This window comes from Parastagonospora nodorum, assembly GCF_000146915.1.
Source record: "Parastagonospora nodorum SN15 chromosome Unknown scaffold_12, whole genome shotgun sequence".
Classification (NCBI taxonomy): Eukaryota; Fungi; Ascomycota; class Dothideomycetes; order Pleosporales; family Phaeosphaeriaceae; genus Parastagonospora; species Parastagonospora nodorum.
The window spans coordinates 100,644-120,664 of record NW_001884560.1 but is presented as its reverse complement, the minus strand read 5'-3'; the positions used below and the strand labels follow the sequence as shown (position 1 = coordinate 120,664).

The following is a 20,021-nucleotide window of genomic DNA, read 5'->3' as shown; positions in this document are numbered from 1 at the left end:
CGAGAGCAAGCATAGCTTGATACACAGCTTTCGATGACTGTGAACTGCCATACAGAGCCGAGCGGATGATGAGATAACTAAGCTTCTTTCGGTCGATAGATAGTGCAGGAAGCAAGTGTATCACTACAGAATCGACTGCAAAATGTAAGCCAAGTATGCTGTGAGCTTCGTGCAAGGACTTACAGTATTGTACCAACTCCATGTCTCCAGTTGCCACGTGATCTGGTGCAGAAGGCCTCAAATCTGTGATATTAGGCAAGATGAGTTGTTCCCGCGTCATACGATCGCTTCCTTTGAGTTCCCTTTAGTTTTCGGAGCGCGGCATCCTCGGGCCTTTGCATATCTTACCTTCGCGCAGTACTCTATTCGTTGCAAGATGCAATCGCACATCTGTGGGCACAATATTGATCCACTGCAAAGTTCCTCGAATCGGAACGGTGTGACTGGTATTCGAGCGCGCTCTAGCGACCAAGGCACGACTGTGATCTTCTTTCGGCCACGTAAGGCGAACTCCATAGCCTGAACACTCTCGTCTCGATTTCTTGCAACGGAGACATGTGGGAATGGTCTTATCGCATGAGACCTTTCTGTCTGAGGCCCTTAATAAGTTACCAAGCTCTTATCATATGCAGCATCAGGCTACCAACCTTTACAAGTCCAACAGCCTTTGGGCGCCATCATCCAGGAGTTGAGTGCGACTGAACACCAAAAGGGATGTGAGGCACAAGTTTGCGAGAAGTCTTGTTTCGAGGATGCATCTCCAAGACATGCCACGGAGATTCGGCTTTAGGCGCAATGTGAGGAGAATGGCGTGGAAGAAAATGGTGCCTGTGAAGTGACTGGAAGGGGTTGTGCTAAGCCGAAGGAAGCTTGCTTGACCTAAAGCGGTTGCGAGGCACAAAACCGCGAGATCTGCCCCACTTCACGCTAACTCCATCCTGCCGCTTGGATCTCACCACGACACAAAGCGTAGATTTATCAGCGACTAATCAGGTATTCCGGTGTCCGCAGACGGAGTTGAAGTTTGTAAGCTCTTCCAAAAATATGCGGGGCTGCGTCAAAAAACGTTGACCATGATACGCTTGCACTACTTCGTACCGTCTTCCAAAGCACGTTCAGTCATCAAGGATCAATCACCCTCTGTCCTACGAGGCTGTGAGCCTGGAGTTTAGGTCAAAATCCGCGAGTTGCGCTATGCCATCGATTGCCAAGCTCAGCCCTCTCTTCCCAAAGTAGACACGAGGCTGTAATGCAGCACATGTAGCCCAGACTCGGCGGACATGGAAAGTATATATAAGGTAGAGGACGGACTGCTGAGCATGAGCATGTCTATATCCATTTTCACATCACTTCTTAAAACATTTGCCACCCCTCCACCACACAATCCGCAGCATCAGTCTCGACAATATCAAATCAGACAGCATGTCTTCATACGTCATCACAGGGGTTTCACGAGGAATTGGTGTATGCCCATACAATTGATCTCTTGCCTGCAATCTTCCATGCTGACTTGTGATCAGGCAGCTTTTCTCAAGAACCTCGCCAGCAACCCTTCCAACACAGTGGTCGGTCTCGTGCGCAGTGCCGCCGATACTGAGGCCAGAATAGCTGAATGGCGAACGCCCAACGTCCACATCCTTCAGGCTGACGTAACCGACTATGAATCGTTGAAGGCAGGTCCATCCAAAGTATTGTACCGACTTACAAGCTAACACACCCACCAGAAAGCCGCCGAAGCCACATCCGCCATCACATCCGGCAGCCTCGACTACCTCATCGCCAATGCTGCCATGATCTCGAGGTGGTCATCCTTTGACCCTCTGACCGTCCTCGGCAAAGACCCAAAGAAGCTCACCGACGACCTAAATGACGCCTGGAATACCAATGTCCTTGGCAACATCCACCTCATCAACCTATTCATGCCGCTTGTTCTCAAGGGACGCGTCAAGAAAGTCGTCACAATCACTTCTGGCATGGCGGACCATGATCTCGCGATCAAATACGGCATTTATGAGGGTGGTCCGTACTCGATCAGCAAAGCTGCCATGAATATGGTAACGTCGAAGTACCAGGCAGAGTTTGAGAAGGATGGCGTATTGTTTATGGGCATATGTCCTGGTATGGTCGACACGGGCATATATGCTGACTGTATGTCACTTTCAATTCTAGGGTTGATGCAAGTATGCTAACTTTTTACAGTGTCAGAGGAAGACACCAAGAAGCTTGAAGTTCAGGGCGCCAAGTTCATGAAATATGCGCCGCACTTCACGGGCCCGGACAACACGGAAGATTCTGTCAAGGCAATCTTGGGCGTTGTCGAAAGTAAGAGCTTAGCCAATGGAGATGGCGGTGCATATGTGTCGCATTTCGGCAACAAGCAGTGGATTTAGAGGATGTGAAGCTGCGGAGTGTTTGGAAGACCTGGATGCCATGTTATTCACAGTGCTAGCTAAATATATACATTGAAGGCGTATTCCCACTTCAAAGGCATGTTCCGGGAATCGAAGCAGTCTCGTTCTTGACGAAGCCCTTCAAGAAACCACCGCCACCACATTGTAGTCCCTTGACAAACGCCTTGGACACCAGATCAGCACCTGTAGCGCTGGTGTGTGTGTGGTCCACAGGGAACAGCTTGTCGGTCGCCGCCTTGCCAATGCCCTTCATGTAGTTTGCGGTGTACGCGCCGTGGTCGACGTACATGGCATTGCTTCCCAGCGCCTTGGCCACGTCCCTCGCATATCCGACGAACCTGCCACCATCCGTGTACGCGAAAGTGCCACCTTCCCATGGGTTGTTGGGTGTCTGGCTCGACATGATGACCTTGCCGCCCTTGGCAATAATCTTCTTGCCGGCCTCGGTCAGGTACCACGGGAAAGTGTGAACAGTCTCCTTGACACCGTTGTAGGTCGTCTGGCATGTTTCCGACCCAGCTCCACCACAGACTGAGCGGCCATTGTCGGAGGATGACAGGGATCCTCCATCGTTGTGTCCGAATTCGATGATGACGATGTCGTTGGGCTTTACGAGGTTGATGATCTCGTCGAAGCGACCTTCGCGGGTGTAGGAGCGCGAGCTACGGCCACCGATGGCCTTGTTGACGACGGTGAGGGATACGGACAATGGGAAGTATACACCCCAACCTATAGCATGTTAGACATGAACAAATAGTATTGCGAAGCTGAGTATTTACCGGTGTAAGCACCACTTCCCCTAGCCATGGTCGAGTCTCCAGCGAGGTATACCGTCTGCGCGCGCTTCTGGACATCGCCACTGGGTGCGGCGATGGCTGAGGCAGCGAAAGCCAACACGGAAACGACCTGTGAGTACAACATTTTCTTGATATAGCTCTCAAATCGGAAAAATGTAAGAGAAGTAGTCGTTGTATACCCACCAGGTCACAGCAGGTACCCTCCCTCTATATAACCAACCATGCCTCTCATTTTAGGTGGAATAGGGACCCCTGTTAGTCTACATTGCATAACGGCGACGATGCCCCAAACTAGAAGACACAACATGGCGGGCAATTTGATCTACATGCAACATATTGTCCACCCGAAGTTCGCGTCCACTTTACTTTGCGGGGATATTGGCGCGCTAATAGGGCCGAAGGCAATATACTCTACGTGGAACCGCGGCGCGATCCTGGAGTTGTTCCGGTAGGTGGGCGCGGTGCAATGCAGACCGAGCATTCGAACCCATGATGAAAATTACGCTCAAATAGGCCTCGGATTGAAGGAGTGTGGTTGATGTTGGCGGCCTTGTTCGAGGAAGAAGGAAGGAGGGTTGGTGGCGGGAGACAAGGTTTGATCATGCGGAGTATCTGGGTCCGAGCGTGACCCTTCAATCGCGTATCGTGTAATTCTCCGTGCCTGAGCTGGGGCATCCGTCCGACAACGCAACTGAATAAAACGCAATCCATTGTTGTGCAGCGGGCAACATGTAGCCCGCCTCCCGCAGAGCCACGTGCTACGTGAAAGCATAATTCGTGTAAGCCTCGGCTGGTTTTAAACCTCACAGATGGAAGCTTGGGGACTCTGTCTTGCCATATACCCGCGGCATCTTATGCGCCTACAATTTCTTCCTCACTCGCTTCTTCTCCGTTCTCGACTGTACAACCTTCCTGTCTTGCTTTGTCTTCCTTCTTCTGCCTCTCCTTAACTTTCCTTGGCTTCTTTGCACTAACCGGCCCGTCTGCGCTTCTATCTTTCCACTGGCAAACATCAGTCAAAACACAATCGTACTATCTCTCTCCTGTGTTTGACCTACCATGCCCCCATATCTATACCAAGGAAACTGTCCTTCCAAGCCCTTCGCGTCTTCCACGCCTCCCGAGACACTCTTCCAACATGCGCCAGGACAAACGAAGTGCCATTTCGCTGACTCGTCTATTTGGCAGCGCACAAGGACTGGACGAGTAGTGTCGCAGAGGGTGCAGGACTTCGGCGCCATGCTGCATGTAAAGAATATAGGTAAGAGTTGCTAGGCGAGGGTAGCATGAATATTGTAACTCGAATTGCAAAGTAGGAAGTGAAGAAAGCGAAGTGATGACATCATGCACTAAACGAAGCGCGGTGTTCCCTCTCTACAAAGACGACTTGCCTTAGGCTTCAATGCCCTGATCGGACTTGAAAATCATACACTGAAACATGTTTTATGCTCAGAGGAACGTTGTCAGTAAGTAATATAGCTGTCCGTAAAAGGCTTAGTACTTTCCGGGTTTGACTGCCAAGCGGTGCGCATAGTGCTTAGGCAACCTCACAAGACATATACATCAAACTCCATTATCGACGCCAAACTCTTGTATCTTGGACTCGCTTGTCCTGCCATAATATCGCGTATTCGCCATGCAGGTGTTGGGACCTGAGATCCACTCCCACGGTGGAGCCTCTCAACCTCCTGATCGCATACGACAAGACATCCTCTACAGGCTTCGATGGAGCATTTTATGGTCTGTGGAGGAGATCACCATCGAGTCCGGTCTTAATAAGGACGGCACCGAAAAGCGGCAGCCCTTTCTATCCCACCCGCTAGCCATGGAGTCTTTAGCAGACCCTCCCGTAATCCGCCTGCAACTCAGCAGTGTAGATCTGTACGAGGCGAAGCATTTCTACATGCTGTCGGAATCCTACTCGGATGAGCCTGTTGTCATCGAGAACACAGATGGACGACCAATCACGTTCACAGATTTCGTGACCGAAGCGCACAAATACCTCAGCCAGCACAAGGACGCCCTAGTCCTTTGCCGAAAGAATGCTGGATTCAGCAATCCGCCTCCACCAGGAGAGTTTGTCGGCCCTTCTCCGTTGTGTGCATTTTATACACCTATCGAGCACAACCTCTTCTTCAAATCTGCGTTTGGTGTTGAATGCCCACAAGGCTTCATCGTTGACATCGGCACATTTATGGAGGGAGAAAGGGGAAGATCTGCAGAGGCTTTCTGGAAGTCACAGCGAGAGATGGCAGCCTATGCGACCTTGCGCAGAGCAAGTAGGCCGAATGCTGCCCTCTCATAGAGATATGAATGTCCTTGATGATTTCTTTGTAACAATCTGACTTTGAACAAACGCTGTCTAACTAGAAGAAAACTCCTATTGCTGGTGAGATCACCAATACCCATGGAGAACAATATGCTCCGCAACCCAAAACACAAAAAGTTTATCGAATGTCAGATGCTTCAGATGGCGGTGCTGAGCTCTCCGTCGACTTCCGATGCGCCAGACGTTCCCGCTGCGGTTCAATCAAAGTCTCTTCATCGCTCATCTTCAGTCGCGTCCCTTTCTCCTCTTTGGCATTTCTTTCTGCGCGAACATGGCGATCGGACGCCACAACGCAGCTCACAGCAACATTTACATCCTTGTTCCCTGAGCCCTTGCGCGACTCAAGCTCTACGCCCAGCCCTGGCGCACTGCGTACTGTGAACTCTTCCGTCTTGAGAATGCCGCCGAATCGTGAAGCCGGGATATTCTCTTCTCGAAAAAGTCCTTTGATCGACGCCTGTTGATTTGCGACCCAGGATTTGAAGCTGCCTTTGTCTGCTGGCGTCGTGCCTGTCTTTGATGAAGAGTTGAAGGATCGGAAGCCGTCAGGGTTGTGGGGAGCATTCGAGCCGAGTGCGATCTTCTTGATCAAGCGCGCCATCGACATCTCGATGTTGAGCTTCACGAGATATGCCAGAGGGTGGAATATGGCATACCTATCTAAGGTCAGCTTTGAAGTAAACGGCTGGATTGTCTAGACTTACACAAATCCGTTGGGCAAGCTCATAGTCCCAAGGATGACAAGATCCATCAAAAGCGAGATGACAATCATGACAGAATTGAAGCGCACTAACCGGTTGTACTTTTGCAGCCCATTGCTGACTAAATTCTGCTTCACTGTACGTATAAAATACACGTTGAGGAAGGCGTCAATGAAGAGGTAGAGAACCTTTTCTAAGCGGTCATAAATGTCGTTGATATGGACCCAGCTGAACTTCGTGAGTACTCAAAGTTGAGGAGAGCTGAGAGTGCTTACTGAGGACTGATCTGCATACGCGCAGGTATCCAGATACAGAACACACTGATGTTGATGATAGACATGGCGACAAACGTCCCGATCATGAGTTGCTGTCCTCTCTTGCGATCGTGGAGAATAATTCGAATCCGGTTGACGATAATCTGAAGCAAACATTGTGTCTGAATGACCCAAAGGACGACTGTAAACGTCAGCTTTATTGCTCTTTGTGTCATGACTCGTGGTACTTGCGGATAGACATGAAGAAGTAGAAACTAGGCCTGACTGCCCTGACCAAGAACAAGAGGCACTCAATTGCAATAACAAGAGACGAAGCAATCTCCAGCCAAACCATCCAAAGATATACACTTTTCCACGGCGATCGAGCCTTTCTGGTCTGCTTATAGCCAGTGTAAGCTGCCGACAATGCGAAAAGAATGACGATGACGAATGCGACGATTGCAGTGATGAAGTCGCTGTCAGTGAGGGGTTGTATAACATAGGTCTCGTGGTTGATGAAAGGTCCCCAAGAGGTGAAATTTGTATCCAAGCCGTAAAGCATCCTCACGTGAGAAGAAAGGAGTGTTTGAAACGGTATACGTGAAGGAGGGCAGCATCTGCAATGCAGCGCATTAAGGAAGAGCTTCCACACGATAGCTATATATGATGGCCATACGTCGAGTCAAGACGAAAATACGACAAGCGCGTAGTAGTGTATAACGGGCCAGGGACTACCTTTTTGGGCGCGAGTCGAAGGTAGTCTGAAATTCTTCGGGGTCAATGATGCGCGGACGCGGGAGCTAGAAAAGCCCTAATGAGCGTGTTCAATGACACGAATCAGGCATGCAAGCACACCAGGTTAACTTGCGACGATTGAGTATGAAAGTGCATTCTCGCAGGCGAATACCGATATTGCACATTGAGAATCTGTGCAGCGGCTGTTCAATCATCATGTGGATGCGAATACCTCCAACCCATAGCAGCAATGAAGACGACCCAAATTGCAAGCCAACAGCGCCTCATCAATGGACGTTTTCGATTCATTCGGGCATTGGCAGAGTGTCGATCAGGTTCCCGGTGCCAAAGAATGGTAGAGAGCGCTTCGAGACGAGGGTCTACTGGTAGCGTCATGCAGCGGGACGGGTAGATCTCCGTAGGCTCCTGCTAACCACCACTCGTAAGGAAAAACACTGCTTAGCAGCTCGAGAGCCGTCGCGTTAGTTGCTGAAAAGCTGAGCGAGTTCGCACCGGCGCATGTGTCAAATTCAGCCACGAAAAGTTTGTTAGACACGAATCAGCCACACCGCAATTGAGTATGCGATCAAGGGTTAGCACATCCATTTCTTGGCTCTATACGCTTGTTAGCGGTGTTCTCTGCTTCTACTTATTTGACTTTCATGCATACCTGCCTTTGATATACGATAAAAGGTATGGTTGAAACCGAGATGCGCCAAAGGTAGCATAGTGCTCAATTGCCGGCTAATGCTAATGCAAGAATGTGTCGAAGTAGGGTTGCAGAAAGATCTTGCTCCAATACGAAATTTAATGTGGAGGCGGCAGCAGTATGACTTGTTGAAGAAAGGAGTAACAAAGCAACAATGACCGTGAAGAAACACTGACAGAGCTCACAAACGTCCGAGCACAAGAGAAAAGGAAGGTTGGACGACGTTAAGAAGATGGCTTTACATGCGCTAGACTTAGCGGAACGCCATCGGGCAGTTTTGATCGACCGCATCTTCGGCTGCGTCAATGACGAGCTTAGCGTGCCTTTTCTCTAGATGTCTTCGAGTCGTTCGTGCAGATCATATAGATCTGAATCGTCTTGCAAACTGAGAGGCAGATCAGCGCCGACTTCCCCACGTCGTAAAACGCTAATGCAAATCACTCCAGGAATTTCATTCTGTCAATCGAGTCGCAAAGAACGAGATTCTTCGACGGCTGCGAAGAGGGGAGCCCGAAGGCTACCACACGCCTGCAAGCAAGCACTGTTCTCGAGTCAGAAAAGCTGAAACTTCTTAAATATGTAATTGGTGGTGCTTGTACATACAATCCAACTGTCCAATCTTATTCATGCTTACTCCCAACGTCCTTGGACTACCAAAGCCCAGCTAAATTCTCACGTCTGGTGCCAAAAAGAAGCTCTGCTGCACGTCGGACTTATAGTTTGAAGTTGTACACAGCATCGTTAGGTTCCGAGTGCGATAGCCACGCCCTGTGTATAACTCCAGGCCATCAGATAAGCGACCTGCTCTTTCAGCATGATCGTTGTTCATCGTGGTGCTCTCCCACAATACAGCATGTCTGTTCAACCCAGCTTCCACTAACTACTTGTCGAAAAATGACGTGACCATCCCAGCATATGGTGAAAGAAGAAGAACACGTGCAACATCTACCTCGACATTCACTTTCACCACACGCTAAACCCCTTCTGTGGAGGGACTTCGAGCTCTCGCATTATGTAAAGCTGTTTGCCTTTTCCACCATACCACACTTGTCTGCACAACTCGCTCATTCAATCACGATTTACACCTGGCATATATCATTCAATCGCTACTCGAGCCGCACTCAGCCCAGTGAGTCCTATCAGGATTGTGTATCACCTCAACATAACCATTGACCCATCTTAGTACATACTCCGCGATTACCCTGTAAATCCATCGAGTAAGCAGTACCAATGGCTGATGCTCGGGTCTTTCGATTCCACGACAGCGGACAGGTCTTCTTTGGTGCTGTGTATGACGACACCGACGAACTCGCATCTGCCCACCACGATGAATCTGTTAGAAATCTGGACACCTCCGCGCCTCGCGTCTTGCCAAAGCCGACGCCGGGATTCGCACCAGCGTGTCCCCAGGTGGGCACTGAGCGGCGGCTCGAACACATCGCCATCCATGCCGCGGCGCAGGCGGAGGAGAAGAAGCGACAGCACAAGCAGAACGACACTTCCAGCACATAGTCCATATGTCCTCTCAAGCCTGAACCCCAAATTTCAATCTCACATCCACCGCCTAACCAGCCTGTCCAAACTCTTAACCCCCGCATGCGTCTTCGCCCTCATCCCCAAACCCCCCACCAAACCCTAACCCCCCAGCCCCCCTCCAACTCTCATACACAACCTTGACCCCCTCGACCCCCTCCCCTGTAACAAGGGTATATACGAGATCAACCTTCCCCCCGCGCTCCTTCACCTCGAGCACCATGTCGCGCACGCGCCTGGGCTCCGGGACGTCAGCGCATGCGGTGATGGCGGGATTGCGCTGCGTGAATGGGGCGGAGGAGGGCAGGTTTTCTTCCAGCCGCATACACTGCGCGGCGATCATGCCGGCGCCGGTGGAGTCCCAGATCCCTTCGCGCCGGTGGTAGGAGAGCAGGAGGGAGATTGCGCGGCGCCGGATGGAGGGGTCGCGGCAGCGGCACGCGGTTATGAATAGTGACACGATTGGGGAGAGTTCAAAGGATGGGGAGAAGTGCGTGGGGAGCGTAGCTGTGCTCGAGGCTAGTTTGGGCGCGATGGCGCGGTACTTGGTGCCTGTGGTGGATGGATGCAGGATGGGGATTGTCTCGGCGAGATCGACGATGGAGGTGAATGAAGATAGGAATGGATCCCAGGCCATTTCGGAATTTGTAGCGGCGCCCGAGTTGATTATGATGTGGACTGTGAGCGCGGCCATGGTGAGGAGGGCGTTACCGGCGTAGACTTTGGGGTCTGCTGTTTCTCTAGACGGCATGGTTTTCTTGAAGTCGTTGAAGGCGGATTGCCACTTTTTGATGGCGAGGGACATGGCGCTATGCACGTGTTGCCATTTTGGATGCTCCGGGGCGCAGGGATTCAGCTCGGCGACACCAGCGAGCCACATCATGCTGCGTAGGATGTTGACGAGGTCGTCGCGCGCGGCGTCGTTTTTGGTGTATTTGTCTGGGACCTGCGGACAGACTGGTGCTAGATCGAGGACGTAATCGTACGGCGAGGAGCTGTCTGAGAAAGTCATAGCCTCGAGATCGAAACGATACAGCGAGTTAGCAATTTCTCCTCGACTGATGTCCAGCCGTGATCCAGCGCGATGTTGCTGATCTAGAATACGCAATCCGCTTCGCAAATGCATGCTAGCGATTTCGTAATTTCCAGCCAGATTTTCGTAGCATGTGAAAATAATACACGCAATCAACACCATTTCCAAACTCGCCTTGCCGTTCTGGTACGCAGTAAGCAGCTCGTTCGAGTGCTTGATAGCCTGCATATACTGCACAAACGCAAAGTCGTTGCCCGTCGCCATGGACACAGGCGCCACACCTTCATACCGCTCGTGCACGACACCCAGCGCGAGAATGCCATGTTTAATAGCAGGCTGGTCATGGCTCAATTGCAGTACCAGTCGACTCCAGAGCTCTGAATCGAAGAACTCTGTCCACATAGGTAGCGTGCGAGTTTGGAAGTACTCAAAAGACCGATTCTCCTTCAGAATCGGACTCAGAGCTTTCCCCAGGCTTTTGGGAATGCCTGGCTCAAACCTGTGCGGCACGACGAGAAAGGCTGAATTGCGATACGAAGCGGCAGCAGTATGACTGCGCTTCGTCCCGACGAGATGGGCGTAGCTATGTTGTGTACAGTCAGCCAAGGGGCGCCTCCTGCAGCCATGGTGCATATATACCCGTCACATTTGCGCCCCGTTTTAGTGCAGCGCAGACAAGCGGGGTGTGTTTCATCGCACTTGACTTTGCGAATCCTTCTTGCTTCGTCAGCCACGCGTTCATTGCACATCCGCATCCAATACAAACCTGCATGTTGCACAACCTGTCTTGACTCTAATTCTGTACTGCTTTTCCAGGGAGCGGAGTTTGTTCGCGTCCATGGAGGGGTGGGAGGAAATGTAAAACAGACAGACGCTATGGTCACAAACTGCTCACTAGGACATGTTGCGATGGGAAAGAGAAGCCTGTATGGGACTTGGAAAATTAGACTACAGATCGGACCTGGGCGCCGTTAGCGGGTGAAGACGAGACCTCGGTGTGGTTCAGGTGCCAAGCTCGAAGTATCGCCGTGAAAATGATGCGCAAGATTTAGGCAGCTGCCTCAAGCCTCCACGAGACGCATGAAGCAAAATGACAATACTGATCAGAATGTCTGACATGGAAACATAGACTACCATTCGATGTCCCTAGAAAAGTCACGTTCAACAAGCACGCGCACCCGCCACAAATTACATTGGAAGCCCTCAAAAAGGAAGAATGCCAATGTTCATATATCTATGTACGCCACAAAGGCTTGTGTATAGTATCCATGCACGCCAAAACCCTTACGAGAGAAACACAGATCATGCAAAAGGCGCACTGCCGCGCATGCGAATGTGTAAACAACAATGCCTGGTGGGGATTCCAGAACCACGAAGGAGAACGCCGCTGGAGGAGCACAAAAGTCTCCGTATGCAAATCGTCATGTGAAAATGTATAGATGTAAGGGGAATATGGTATCGAATCTGTCGACTAGCCGACAGGTATTTATCGTGGGGTGTGGTTTTAGCCAGGCCGCCTGAATGCTTCGACATTGAGAGTTGGGGTCTCGACTTGTCTGTTTACTGGGACGCCTTCGTTCTTCCTACGGTCGAAGAAATTCTGGCACTCGTGGCTCACAAATGTCCATTCCGCAAGTGCGCGGCCAGCGTAGCGACTCGATGTTGCGGCGGCACCTGTTGGTTGTGCACTGGACACTGCGTCGATGTTGATACCCTTTTGTTGCAGAAGGATTTGAGCAGGTAGCGGAAGTCGAGGCGGCTGCAAACGCATATTTTGGTATGCGCCAAAGCGCTTGTCCACCCATTCGAGAGAGAAGCGGAAGCTATAGGAGCGATGCGTGGTGCTGCTAGGTTGGGGTATCGGTGCGGGTCTTTCGACCACTGGAGGCTTCTCGGCGGCTTCCGGGGTAGGCTTTACAGCTGGGGCCTTGTTTGTGTTTTCCTTCTCCTTCTCCTTTGTGGTGACTGCCTTGGACTTTGCAGCTTGCTTCGAGCTGCCTCCAAAGACACTTTTGAGGATGTTCCATTTGCCCTTGGTTGCGTCTTCATCCGGAAAGTCGTGCGAATCTGTCGACAAAGCAGAGGTGGGCCGAATGGCTTCAGGCTCTGGTGGTACAGGGTTGGAAGGGGAAGGTTTGCGTTGATGCGGATTCTGCACCACGCCGTCGAATGACAGGAAAGGACCATTGTTGGCTACAATAGGATTATCATTACGTATGATGAGGAAGCGTCGGCCAGGTGCAGGGTTGCAAGCAGTCGTAGAGGGAATGACAGTGTTGTCGTGCTCAGCCGCTTCTTGAAGCCAGAGGTAGTGTGACCAGATAGAACGCAGTCGGTCACTCAAAGACCGCTTGATTGCGCTGCAAAATGTTAGTATCAGTAAATGCGAAAGTGGAGGATGAACGTACATCTCGATATCAGTATCGTCTCCGTCGAATCTAGCAACTCGCCAGCAAATCAGCCGCATAAAGTAGGATCGGACCATAGGACACCAATGATTGAATCTGCTCTCAAAAAACTCCGGCTCTAGAATAAAGTCCAGGCAGAGACTGGCTTTTCTTCGTTCATCCACAGCAATCGTAGGCCAGATGCTGTACAGGAAAGCGTAAAGCTTGATCTCTGTCGCTGTGTTGTGGCTTTGTGTCATCATTTTACAGACGGAAAGCCAAAACGTCCAGTCCATGACCGAGTGATGCTCTCTGTCGCTCTGTTCGTATCTGACTAGTATTGCGAATGCTTCCTCGAGGAAATCGCACAGTGTGTAGCAAGCATTATTGTCGTATATCGCAATCTTGCGCGCCTGCGCTCGTAGCAAGCGGGAGAAGCTCTCTGCGAAGATCCGCCTTGCAGGTTGAAGATGTGCGTTGCGTTCAGAAAGGAAGTCGCGGATCAGCATTACGAGACGGTTCTCTTGCATCTGACGAGTGGCGTTTGCGGCCGGAATGGCTAGAGCCGATGCGTTGGCATCCGTTTCCAGCACGTCGTCGAAAGTGATAGGAGCCACTGCTGCAGCTCCCGGGTCTTCGAGTTGTGGAGGTGCAGTGTGTCGATTGATTGTCGCGTCTAGATTGACGAGGATTTGCGCATGTACTGGAATAAGGCCTGGCACGCAGATGCGTTCCGCGTCAGAAGGCTCGACTGGCAGGAATTCCGTGACAAGGATGTGGTAGTGCTTGACAAAAACGTAGAACAGATCGCTTTCTGAGCCTGCCCAGCGCTTCATCCAGAGACCATACCAATCAAGGTCTGCCGTGCCGAAAGGTGGTGATGCTGGTTGACGCAGCGTTCTCGCCAGCTTCCCGAGAGTGCTATACTTCAAGGAATGCAGCATGGGCGGAAATGAAGCCACGATGCGGTCAGAGACAGCGTCTAATCTGTCCATTTTGGAAACACCTGATTCTTCCAGAACGCGCCTCATCATCTCTGTGGACGGCGCCCACAGTCGAACCAGGATATCGGCAATTCCTGGACAGAAACAGAAGGCATAGGCACACGTCTTTCCGCAAAATGTCACGAGACTGGCTGCTGCACTTCGCTGCGACATTTTCTCAACGACAAATCTCATCTGAGCGGAGAGATTCTGCGTGAAAGTGTTTCGTACATTGTGGTACACAGACTCAGCAAGGAAGTCTGAGGAGCTGGACGCAGCTGAGCCCAGGGTTGAAGTTGAGGACGTCTCGGAGCGGTCTGCAAGCGCACAAAACGGTGATGGTGAGAGCCTCCACTCGGGCCGCTCCATTACACCCGCAATGGCTTCGAGGATGGCTGGACGGTCGGTACCCGAAATGGACTGATTGTTTCGCCCTGCTACAAGCTCCAAGAGGCCTGTCCACCATGCATTGAGGATATTCGTCCGTCGGTCGAGATCTTCTGGCCTAAGCTTGTGGTTCGAGGGGTGCGAGGCATAAGTGCGTAGAAAAGGGAGGAGAGTGGTTCGGAGAACGTTCGCTTTCAGCGCAAGGGACTTGGACTGGAACCTGCAGCTTGTCAGAGGGTGAATGTTAGGAGGATTGTGTTACCATACTTGCGCAAATCCGCGTCGAGCGTCCGGAACACGGTCCAGAGCTCATCCTTCTTGCGCGGCTCCGTCTTGACGCCTTTGAAGTTCTCGTGGGAGACGTTGCGCGGTAGTGGGGGCACACCAGTCGGGCTGAGCGGCGTGCGCGGCTGCGTGCTCAGCGGCAGCTTCTCAGTGGAAAACGACTTGGGAACCGCGGGAACTGGAGGCACGTTGACGGTGGCGTTGAAAAGACCGCTGAGACGCTTGTTCTTCTTGCTAATGGGCGCTCGTGGCTGGACGGATGAGGTGGTGGTGGTGTTCGCTTCTGAGGTCTCAGGAATGCTGGCAGTGCTGGCTGTCTTTCGCTTGTTGGCTTCTTGGATCTTCTTTGTGTTCTCATCCTTTTTCGACTTCTCCCGGGAAGGCGAGGTCTGTGGATTTGCGGGGTAGCGAGTCTGAGGATACGATCCAGGACTTCCTGCGTAACTTTGACATGGATCGTGCTGGGGAGACGCTCGGCTCGTCCTCGTGCTTGACTGCGTCCTTGCGGCCACGGTCGGCTTTGCGCTCCGACTTGCGCTCAGCGCTCGGCTCTCTGCTCCTGCTGGAGAAGGAAAGAAATCTCGACGACCGGCGCGAGCTAATGGACTCGAGCTTAGGCCTCAGTTCTGGCATCTGCTCGATTTCGGGTTCTTCCTCTGAACAAGGGCTGGATCCACCCGAGCTGTCCGACGTTCTTTCCCCATGCGCCTGCTGCTGCAACTCCCCCTCTGCGACAGTCCCCTTCACGCCCACAGCGGACGACTGGTCCAGATCGTCGACGCGCGGGAAGTACGTATACGAGGCGGCTTTGCTCATCTGCGGCTGCTCTTTCCCACGTGGTGATTGGGGGCCGACTTCCGAAGCGGCCCGACTCCTGCCCCGGAAGGCGTTGGAGAAAACATTATGTCCGCGATTGGCAGGAGCGACGGCGGCGGCGGGCATGGCGAGTGTGGCGGCGGATTACGTGGACGGGCAGCGGTGTTCGCCTGGGACGGCTCTCGAAAAACTGCAGCAACGCTTCTATCGGCTCATTGCGTGGTGTACGGTGGGCGGCAGTGCGGCGTAGTCGTCGGGCAAGCTTCGCAACACAAGTCGTGGGTGCGATGTGCAGTGCTAAACGTCACAAGGAGGCTGTGGGGCCGGAGCGAGCAGATGGACCATAAAACATGTGCGCACGGCAAAAGCGAGTGTGTTTGCAAGGCGAGCTGTAGCGACTGACGAGGACACTCTGTTTGAGTTTGAGACTGAGGCTGACAGCTCTGGGGCAGCATGGCATATTACTTGAACGCCCGCAGGACCGCTGTGGATGAATGAGGGCTAGCAGGGATGGCACCTGCCGCCGCAGATCGCTAGAAGGGTTTAATATAGACATTAAAACGGCCGCCTTGTCTATGTACCTCGCGAATCGCGTACAGCCTGCCCGGTGCTGCTATTTTCTGCGTCGCCACTGGCACGCGGCGGCGACAAAAGCCCTTCAGGTCTCATGGATGGCGGCGTCAGGTGCGATGCCAGACTTGACGCCATTCGGAACTCTGCAGCGCAGGGCCTCTGCCCATCGCCGTGCTTTGCATAGAGTGTGGCTCGTGCAAATCGCTTGCTAATCTGCTGCGACGGTGGACCCAGAGCGCAGAGCCTTGATTTCTGGCGACGCGGACACTGCAATTTCCTGTTCCTGTTCCTGTTCCTGTTCCTGTTCCTGTTTACACCTTGTCCACATCCCAGACACTTAACTAAAGCGCCGATTGTTATCACGGAGATGATGCCTGCCCTCGCTGCGGGTTCTTGCCGCTTGACATTTTCTCCGAGAAAGCGCAATCCAGTCGAGGGCCGTGAAAGTGAGCAATTTTCTGGGCCAAGTGGACGCCAGATGTCCCAACGATGTTCCAATACGCGCTAGATATCCCATGTGCATGGTGGATGCAGCCTGCATCGAGAGCCGAATCTCCGCTTCTCAGCCTCTACCTGCCTGCAGCAAGAGCCAGCCAATGATGGCGAAGCCCTCGACTGGTGCGCTCGTTGTCGTCCGGTCTCCCGACAATCGATTGTGCTGCGTCCTGAATCCTGAACTTCACAAGTGCAAATTGCGACTCTCACATGCTGACTCGCTGTACAACACTCCAAATTGGCTGCACTTGGGCCTACTCGTGATGCATGGCGCTGAAAGCGACCTTCAGCATCATGTATCATGTGTAGTCTGCACACTAGGTCGGTACGACATGCCGAGTAGCCCCGTACATTGCGACCTGCTGATATCGGTCGAGAATCGGCAGGAGAAGGGCCAATTATCGGGGCACGTATCTGCGTTGATTCATTGCGCAAGTTGGACCCTCGGGATCCCCCTGTTCTCCGACCAGGTCTACCTGGGGAGCAGACACCCGTGAACTGCTGCTGCAACAGGGACGCATGCTTGGCTGCACCCCAATCTACATGATACACATAATGAGATCAGCCATTCAAACTCTGCATGCGCGTCTTGGTTACTGTGCGACCACGTGTAAAAAATCATGTTGTGTCACGTGATTTGGCTCGCCCAGATGGTCTAGAGAACCGCAGTTGTCTATTGCTGTTCGATATTGACACAATCGCTAGTATTTTGATACAGAGGTCTCAATCCAGCGTCGCTCCGCTTAGTGAGCGGCAGTGGTGGTCGACTCTTCCTCCTCCTCGAACCAGTCCTCTGCCGGCAGCGCCGCGCCCTCCTCGCTTGAAGCGCCCTCAACCTCGACCTGCTGCGTCTCGTACGACTTGAGCTCACTCGCAATGTCCGACTCCTCGGGAGATGTGGGCGTGGGCGGGATGCTGAACTTCTGGACAGAGCCCTCGGCGTCCGAGGCCTTGACTTGCGGGACCTTGTAGGCCTTGAGCTCGCGGAGGTACAGGTCCTGTACCAGATCGGCTGGAGCACCAATTGGGTCAGTACTGTCGCAGGGTGCGCAATTGGGATGCCTCACCTGAGCGAACGGCCGTGGGAGTGATGAAGGTGCGGCGGGTGACGGAGGCAGTCTGCTGCCGGGCGACGCGTGCGAACGCCTGGCGCTGTGGCGGGTCAGTAAGCAGCTGCAGAGGTGCGGCGTGAAGGTCGTACCGAGGCCCTGATGGATTGCGCAAGCATGGTGTTGATGTAGACGGGGTGGGAGCTGACGATGGGAGCTTCAGAGTGATGCTGTGGTTTTTCCACAAAGCCGACGATGAGCCGCCCGTCGTAAAAGGACTAGCGCCAAACCCCATGGCTTGGCACCGGTCGGTGCCTTCAGCTTCTTCGACCACGCTTTGTCTCACCACTCCTCCACCACACACTCGCTCGCTGTGTCTGCCCACGACGCACGCTCACTGGTGTTGGACGTTCGCTCCTTAGCTAAACTTGCGATCTAAACGATAAAACGAGAAACGAGAAACGATACCTTGCGTGACCGCCGCATACTGACCCTTGCCAACCAGCTGCTGCCCACCATGTCGTTCGCTCCAGACGGCCGCCTCCTCTCGCCTGGCGAGGTCTATGAAGCCCCCAGCCTCACCAAAGAGGAAGAGGAGTGGCGCGAGGACCTCAACGTGACTATGATGTGCCCGGGTGAGATAGACTTCCAGGCCCTGGTCGTCGCACCCGTCTCTAATGCCGCTTGCAGATTGCCGCGAGATGCCTCCAAACCTCGTCGAAGAGTTCAGCTCCGGCGACACGGTCTGTGGCAGCTGTGGTCGAGTCCTGGGAGAGCGCGCCATAGACACCAGGAGTGAATGGAGGTACACTGCATCTCGTACCACCTGCGATGTAGCATGCTCACACTGCGTAGAACCTTTTCCAACGACGATCAGGGCAACGATGACCCGTCGCGTATTGGAGATGCAGCTAACCCTCTTCTCCGTATGTCTACCTGTGCCTTCAAAGACATGAGAACATCGTTGACAACAGTACAGATGGTTCCCAACTCTCGACCGAGATCGGTTTCGGAGACGGAGGACTTCGTGTACGAGAGCTGTCGCGAGCGCATAACAAGTCCAACCACGACAAGGCGAACAAGAGCTTGCAAGCTGCATACAGCCAGATTGCGACGCTGTGCGACTCGCAGAATATCTCGAAACCCACCGCAGAGACGGCAAAACTACTGTTCCGAGTCACGGACGACGCGAAGCTCTTCAAAGGCAAATCGCAGGATGCCATTATCGCTGGCTGTATCTTCATTGCCTGCCGCAACCACGGCCAACAACGAAGCTTCAGAGAGATTTTCAAGATGACCAACGTCAGCAAGAAAGAGGTTGGCAGGACTTTCAAGGCTCTCGAGGCATTCTTGCAGAAGAACCAGAAAGTTGGCACTGCATCGAGTAATCTTCTGCACGATACGACCAACTTCCAGACCGGTGTCACAACAAGTGCCGAGAACCTCATGCCCCGTGCCTGCAACAAGTTGGGCCTCGAGACTTACATACAGCTGGTCGCGGAGGAATGCGCCCGAACGGTCACAGAACATGGCATCGCTGCAGGCCGATCTCCTCTTTCCATTGCTGGGGCTGTGCTCTATCTTGTCTCGCATCTGATGGGAACGCCAAAGACGCCCAAGGAAATCGGGCTGGCAGGTAAGTCGCCCTTGCACGAGTTGGCTGTAAGCCGTTGCTAATTGGAACTTCTCCCATGTAGTCGAAGTCAGTGATGGTACCATCCGAACCGCGTACAAGTAAGTCGAGTCACGCTATTATGCCACATTGCGAATGTTAACTCTCATAGATTGATGCATGCTCAAGCAAACAAGATTATCAAGGAGGACTGGATTCGACGTGGAGGCGACCGTTCCAAGCTGCCCGCGGCATAGGGAGCCTATCAAAAGAGTAAATGAACTGGCATCGTTGGGAACAGAGTAGGCGACAAGGTGTGCCTCGGAAGGTTACATTGCGTTATTGAATTTCGGCATTAGCGAGCATGGATGGAGTTCAGGGTGATTACACGGGAGCATCAAGCACGCGAGAGCACAAATTGTGAATTGCGAGTCGATTTCGTTTTTCCTGTCTCACATACCCCAGTCTTTCATATACAAAGTCATAGAAACGAAAATATCACGGCGTTTGGGAATATGGCCGGCTTTTCTGAACCTCGAGTGATTCTGAGTGACATCACATGCACTTTTGCTTTGAATACGGGAACTTGGGAAAATCAGCTGCGGATTTTGCACGTGCAATGAGCTCATTCTAGTTTACATGGCAAAAGTAACTTGAAAGTGTTTGTATTGCCGCCCTCCTGAGCAGTGCATGCTTGCTGCACATAATTTTTTCCTGCTTGCAGACACTATTCAATAGTCTCACCGCGTGCATTTCATGGTACGCTTGCTTCCTAGCGCGTGAAATGCCGGTGCCCGAAGCTAACGTCCGGTTCCTCGTACATTACTCGCTCTTTTGATGTTAGGGTCTGGGTGCTAGCGCCGGCATGTGTGGTGGAATGCCGGAGTTGGGTGAGTGGGGATGTGTCGGTGGGGCGGAGTGAAGTGGGAGTC

The 20,021-nt window shown here is 52.6% G+C and overlaps 10 protein-coding genes across 10 annotated transcripts; 4 read left to right on the top strand and 6 right to left on the bottom strand.

Moving 5' to 3' along the window:
• Window positions 1-1,502: 1,502 nt before the first annotated feature.
• SNOG_07923 (hypothetical protein) lies at window positions 1,503-2,390 on the top strand (the record flags this gene model as incomplete). Its single annotated transcript, XM_001798197.1, has 3 exons — window positions 1,503-1,673; window positions 1,725-2,148; window positions 2,200-2,390. 3 exons carry the CDS (start codon window positions 1,503-1,505, stop codon window positions 2,388-2,390), a joined length of 786 nt encoding a protein of 261 aa, XP_001798249.1.
• Window positions 2,391-2,481: 91 nt separating this feature from the next.
• On the bottom strand, window positions 2,482-3,332 carry SNOG_07922 (hypothetical protein; the record flags this gene model as incomplete). Its single annotated transcript, XM_001798196.1, has 2 exons — window positions 2,482-3,140; window positions 3,191-3,332. 2 exons carry the CDS (start codon window positions 3,330-3,332, stop codon window positions 2,482-2,484), a joined length of 801 nt encoding a protein of 266 aa, XP_001798248.1.
• A 593-nt stretch (window positions 3,333-3,925) lies between these two features.
• On the bottom strand, window positions 3,926-4,449 carry SNOG_07921 (hypothetical protein; the record flags this gene model as incomplete). Its single annotated transcript, XM_001798195.1, has 2 exons — window positions 3,926-4,210; window positions 4,267-4,449. The coding sequence occupies 2 exons, from the start codon at window positions 4,447-4,449 to the stop codon at window positions 4,061-4,063; spliced, it is 333 nt and encodes a 110-aa protein (XP_001798247.1). The 3' UTR covers window positions 3,926-4,060.
• A 395-nt stretch (window positions 4,450-4,844) lies between these two features.
• SNOG_07920 (hypothetical protein) lies at window positions 4,845-5,513 on the top strand (the record flags this gene model as incomplete). The annotated part of the gene is made up of 1 exon (XM_001798194.1): window positions 4,845-5,513. One exon carries the CDS (start codon window positions 4,845-4,847, stop codon window positions 5,511-5,513), a length of 669 nt encoding a protein of 222 aa, XP_001798246.1.
• A 142-nt stretch (window positions 5,514-5,655) lies between these two features.
• Window positions 5,656-7,054, bottom strand: SNOG_07919 (hypothetical protein; the record flags this gene model as incomplete). The annotated part of the gene is made up of 4 exons (XM_001798193.1): window positions 5,656-6,193; window positions 6,242-6,466; window positions 6,514-6,694; window positions 6,745-7,054. 4 exons carry the CDS (start codon window positions 7,052-7,054, stop codon window positions 5,656-5,658), a joined length of 1,254 nt encoding a protein of 417 aa, XP_001798245.1.
• A 2,112-nt stretch (window positions 7,055-9,166) lies between these two features.
• Window positions 9,167-9,448, top strand: SNOG_07918 (hypothetical protein; the record flags this gene model as incomplete). Its single annotated transcript, XM_001798192.1, has 1 exon — window positions 9,167-9,448. The coding sequence occupies one exon, from the start codon at window positions 9,167-9,169 to the stop codon at window positions 9,446-9,448; it is 282 nt and encodes a 93-aa protein (XP_001798244.1).
• A 73-nt stretch (window positions 9,449-9,521) lies between these two features.
• Window positions 9,522-10,904, bottom strand: SNOG_07917 (hypothetical protein; the record flags this gene model as incomplete). The annotated part of the gene is made up of 1 exon (XM_001798191.1): window positions 9,522-10,904. The coding sequence occupies one exon, from the start codon at window positions 10,902-10,904 to the stop codon at window positions 9,522-9,524; it is 1,383 nt and encodes a 460-aa protein (XP_001798243.1).
• A 1,102-nt stretch (window positions 10,905-12,006) lies between these two features.
• On the bottom strand, window positions 12,007-15,486 carry SNOG_07916 (hypothetical protein; the record flags this gene model as incomplete). Its single annotated transcript, XM_001798190.1, has 4 exons — window positions 12,007-12,862; window positions 12,911-14,479; window positions 14,527-14,933; window positions 14,968-15,486. The coding sequence occupies 4 exons, from the start codon at window positions 15,484-15,486 to the stop codon at window positions 12,007-12,009; spliced, it is 3,351 nt and encodes a 1,116-aa protein (XP_001798242.1).
• A 1,593-nt stretch (window positions 15,487-17,079) lies between these two features.
• On the bottom strand, window positions 17,080-17,772 carry SNOG_07915 (hypothetical protein; the record flags this gene model as incomplete). The annotated part of the gene is made up of 3 exons (XM_001798189.1): window positions 17,080-17,440; window positions 17,496-17,580; window positions 17,630-17,772. 3 exons carry the CDS (start codon window positions 17,770-17,772, stop codon window positions 17,102-17,104), a joined length of 567 nt encoding a protein of 188 aa, XP_001798241.1. The 3' UTR covers window positions 17,080-17,101.
• Window positions 17,773-17,994: 222 nt separating this feature from the next.
• On the top strand, window positions 17,995-19,346 carry SNOG_07914 (hypothetical protein; the record flags this gene model as incomplete). Its single annotated transcript, XM_001798188.1, has 5 exons — window positions 17,995-18,112; window positions 18,168-18,282; window positions 18,428-19,113; window positions 19,175-19,211; window positions 19,262-19,346. The coding sequence occupies 5 exons, from the start codon at window positions 17,995-17,997 to the stop codon at window positions 19,344-19,346; spliced, it is 1,041 nt and encodes a 346-aa protein (XP_001798240.1).
• Window positions 19,347-20,021: the final 675 nt, after the last annotated feature.